The sequence below is a fragment of the Frankliniella occidentalis genome, unplaced genomic scaffold (genome assembly GCF_000697945.3).
Source record: "Frankliniella occidentalis isolate FOCC.00 unplaced genomic scaffold, Focc_3.1 Scaffold203, whole genome shotgun sequence".
NCBI lineage: Eukaryota > Metazoa > Arthropoda > Insecta > Thysanoptera > Thripidae > Frankliniella > Frankliniella occidentalis.
Window position 1 is genome coordinate 289,047 of NW_026267329.1, and position 4,113 is coordinate 293,159.

Here is a 4,113-nt window from a genome sequence, read left to right on the forward strand (position 1 = left end):
CCGCCCGTAAGAGAATTCTTACGAGGGACGCAGGTTAAAAGTTTCTCACCATTGACAGTCTGAAGAAGCTGTGCGTCGGCTGCGCTCTGAACGGCACCCCGTCGATGGCGAATGGTCTGGCGCATCTCACACTCCCTTCGCCCGAGGAGTCGTACTCCGGCGGCGTTTACATTCCCATTCTCATCGATGCAGACCTTTTTTAGGGGTCGCTCAGCTCCTGTAGCAGTATGATAAGCACAGTATAACACAAGTGATGGCAAAGCAAATTTTCACGCACAGCATTAAAGGGGCGCGAGAACACCGACGGCACCGAGAGCTTTTTACGTACAGTAGTATGGGGCAGCTAGTGTAAAGCAAACCCTGTAAGTGTGCTATGCAATCTGCAATCACTCACCCAACTGGATGATTTGTCCTTGCTTCTCTGCATCTTTGAACCACGATACGGTGACAACCATGCCGGGTTGCAGGTTGGGCCGCGGCTGGTTCCCGTTGACACCATCACCCGCGGATATCTTTTTGATGTGCACGACGTCCGCGCATGGCTCCGCACAATCCTTCCACAGGATGAGGGCGAATTTTGTGACTCGGGGCCCTCTAGGTTTCGTTTTGATACCCCGACCCCGACCTGACGGAACCGTGGGTGCCATTTTCAGCTGGAGCACACACACACAGCACGAAGTTTAGGACACGGAAAATGACTACTTGTTGTTTGCTCACTTTGCAAACCACAACACAACATTCAATGAACCACAAAGTTTCGCCAACCTCCACACGAGTACACATGGTTACTTACTCACAAGAAAAGGAAAACCAAGGCACCAGGAATCTTCCACAAAAAAATTCTTGAACGATTGAGCTGCGCTGTGTATCCACGTTGAGTAAACAATGAAAAGCGGGCCGGGAAGAGCTGATGGCCGCGGGTGGACTCGCCCGACAATGTTGGTGCCCGTGGCCAACAGAACCTTCCGAATGACACCAAAGGCCGTGCTAACGTGAAACGCCGGTGAAATCTTCTACGGTATTGTTTTGTTAATTTTGTGTGCCCTTATATTTGTTGTGTGCTCTAACGACCCGTAAAGAAATAAAGTATGTCAAAACGGCCAAGAGTTGATCGACGCGAGCCTACGGACCCCGAGTAAGTAAATCTGTGATATGCAAGGATTCTAACCTCAAAAGAAGGTGTCAAGCAGTCTCTGTTCAAAGCACTTCTAGAACACAGATAGTTTTACTTTCCAATTTCACAATTTTAAAGTTGAATTCCGACATGTGATGTCTGCTTTTTTAACAGGGAGCGTATAAATGATCAAGATGTTGGCACTGGGCTGCCATTGCCTGAACATGATTTAAATCTTCCCATCCATGATATCTCATCAGAACACCATGTTGGATTTGATCCCACACCTGTGCTGCCTCCACCACCGCAAGCAGGTATGTTACTGTGGTACTTGTATTGAAATCAGGAGGAACAAATGGTTAGTGCGCATTTTATTTTTGTTTGTTTTGCTTGTGCACAGTTTACGATCAGTCCCACATCGTCTTACCTGTTGGGTGTATGGAATCACCAACGATGCTGTTACCTGATATGGGACATGTAACACCAAAGTTTCCCGAATTTGCTTCTTTGCCAGTCCCGGAAGATGTAGTACAAGAGACACTACTGCCTTCTGTATCACGAACTGCTACCCTCAAAGGTAAATATTATTCACTGTGTACTTATGGTAACTTTCAGCACAAGAGTTATAATACTAACAACGGCTTCTTTTCATTTAGTGTCGCCAGGTGCAGCATCAAACTTGTCACATCTGGAGCCTGATGCTGATGTTGAAATATGTACAACACCTGCTCCCAGTTCTCTCTCCATGGATCTGGATGGTAATTAGTTGTTTGTTTTTCTCCCTAACAGCGTGTGGTGTAACTGTGTATTTATAATTGCTCCCCCCCCCCACCTTTTTTTAAAAAGGGTTATTTTCTGTCAAATATCTAAAAAAAATATTTTTATTTTTGCAGCCATTTCCTTAACCTTACCATCAGCTGATCTTGTTAATTCCACTCCGGTTCTAGAAACACCAACAGTGTCATGTGAGTATTTTTTCACCTTCTCTGTCAATTTGTACAGTTTCCAGATGGTTTAATAATAATATATATTTTTTTCAATACAGTGCCTTTCCCTACTGCACCAGACTGCATCTCTGATGACCCCATGGAGGCTTTTGAGGCACAGGAAGGTGTGTGAATTTTCTTCATTTTTCTCTTAAACTAACAAATATCTATTAGAAATTTTAATTATAATATTATTATTTTTTTTGAACAGTGAAATTTAAACTAGTTATGTCTTTGCAGGTGTTCATGATGATGACCATACATTTCATGATGCCTTTGATTACTTTGTCTGTTCAGACAACAGTTTTTGTGAGCAAGAGGATCCTGTTTCACATCAACTTCAAGAGGACATAGAGGATGGCAATTTACCTGGGTTTCATGAAACTGATGCTTTTGAATCTTCAATGCCTGCTTCATCTTCTCACCCCTACCAACCAGGCGCTGATGTTCCTCTGTATGAGGGAGCTACTGTGTCACTTCACGATGCAGCCACAGCGCTACTATCATTTTTGCTTGGGTGTAAAATTAGTGGTCAGGTGTTTAGTCATTTGCTCTCTTTACTGAATCTTCTCCTGCCAGTGAATCATAACCTTTTCAAATCAATGTTTAACTTTTACAAACATTTTGAGGATATCAAAACACCTTTGAATCTTATATATTTTTGTAGTACTTGCTGTCAGAGCCTTGAAAGTAAGGATTCACTATGCTCAACTTGTAAATCTGAAACTAAAGTTGGATTTTACATCCATGCTCCTCTCACTGACCAGCTAAAGAGACTGTATGCTAGACCTGGTTTTGCTGATTTGTTAGCTTATCGCCACCATCGTCCGAGGCAAAATCCCGAGAACTATGAAGACATTTATGATGGGGAAATCTACAAAAGCAACTCACCAATCGGACCACTTGACATAACATGTATGTGGAATACTGATGGACTATCTCTCTACAAGTCTAGTAGTTTTCAAGTATGGCCATTTTATTTTTCGATAAATGAGCTTCCACCTCACTTGCGCTACAAAGAAGAAAACATTCTCTTGGGGGGTATAGCCTTTGGTTATGAAAAGCCTCACCCAAACCTTCTCATGAAACCAATATTTGAGGAAGTGAAAATGTTGAGAACAACAGGTATTGATGTTACTCTGCCAAACTCAAACTCTCCTGTAAATATTAAATGCAACATTGTATGTGGTTCATGTGATGCACCCGCCAAAGCTGTTTTCATGCGTATGAATCAATTTAATGGTTTCTTTGGGTGTCATCTTTGTTATGTCAAAGGAGAGAAGTCAGAGGACACTGGAAATGTTTTTGTTTACCCATATGAAGAGGATTTGCCCCCTAGAACTCAAGAACAGTACAAGGAAGATGTTGGGGACCAAGAGAACGGTATCAAAGGACCAACCTATTTATTTTACATGCTTTCATCATTTTTCCTGTCTTCTACGGCTGTGGATGTTATGCATTGTGTGTATTTAGGGATTTGTCGCCAGATTTTCCAACTGTATGTCAGTGCTGAGCACATTAAGTTAGTGTTTGGGGAAAATATTGATAAGAAGTCTTTGTTAAAAAATTTGAGTGCACTGTTTTGTAGTTTTAGCCCCCCTCATTATTTTGGCAGGCCCCCTCGTGACCTGAAACATCTAAGTTATTTTAAGGCTTCAGAGTTTAGGGTCTGGTTATTTAGCACTGCATTGCCAGTATTTCAAAAACACATGAAAGAGCCTTACCTAAGCCACTTTAAGAAACTTGTATGTGCTATTGGTTTATTAAATCAAGGTTCTGTTTCAAAGAATGATGTAGAAGTGGCCCGTCAGCTTTTGAAGTCATTTGCTCAACAGTGGCAAGATTTATTTGGCTTGCGTCACATGTCATACAACCTGCATTGTCTCCTACATCTCCCAGATGTTGTTTGTCAACTTGGTCCTTTATGGGTGTCGAGTTGTTTCCCGTTTGAAAATATAAATGGTGTTTTGTCAAGGCTGGTACATGGCACTCGTTATGCAGGACTCCAAATTC

General features: G+C 42.3%; 1 protein-coding gene across 1 annotated transcript in view; it reads right to left on the reverse strand.

The window, feature by feature from the left end:
* The window catches only part of LOC113215597 (uncharacterized), a 3,420-nt gene extending 2,418 nt beyond the window's left edge, over positions 1-1,002 (reverse strand). Inside the window, exons 1-2 of the mRNA XM_026435237.2 lie at positions 395-1,002; positions 50-217 (exon numbers count right to left, since the gene is read on the reverse strand). Of these exons, the coding sequence (XP_026291022.1) occupies positions 50-217; positions 395-647 (421 nt within the window). The 5' untranslated portion in view covers positions 648-1,002. The remainder of the gene's footprint in view (positions 1-49; positions 218-394) is intronic.
* Between the last annotated feature and the right edge of the window lie 3,111 nt (positions 1,003-4,113).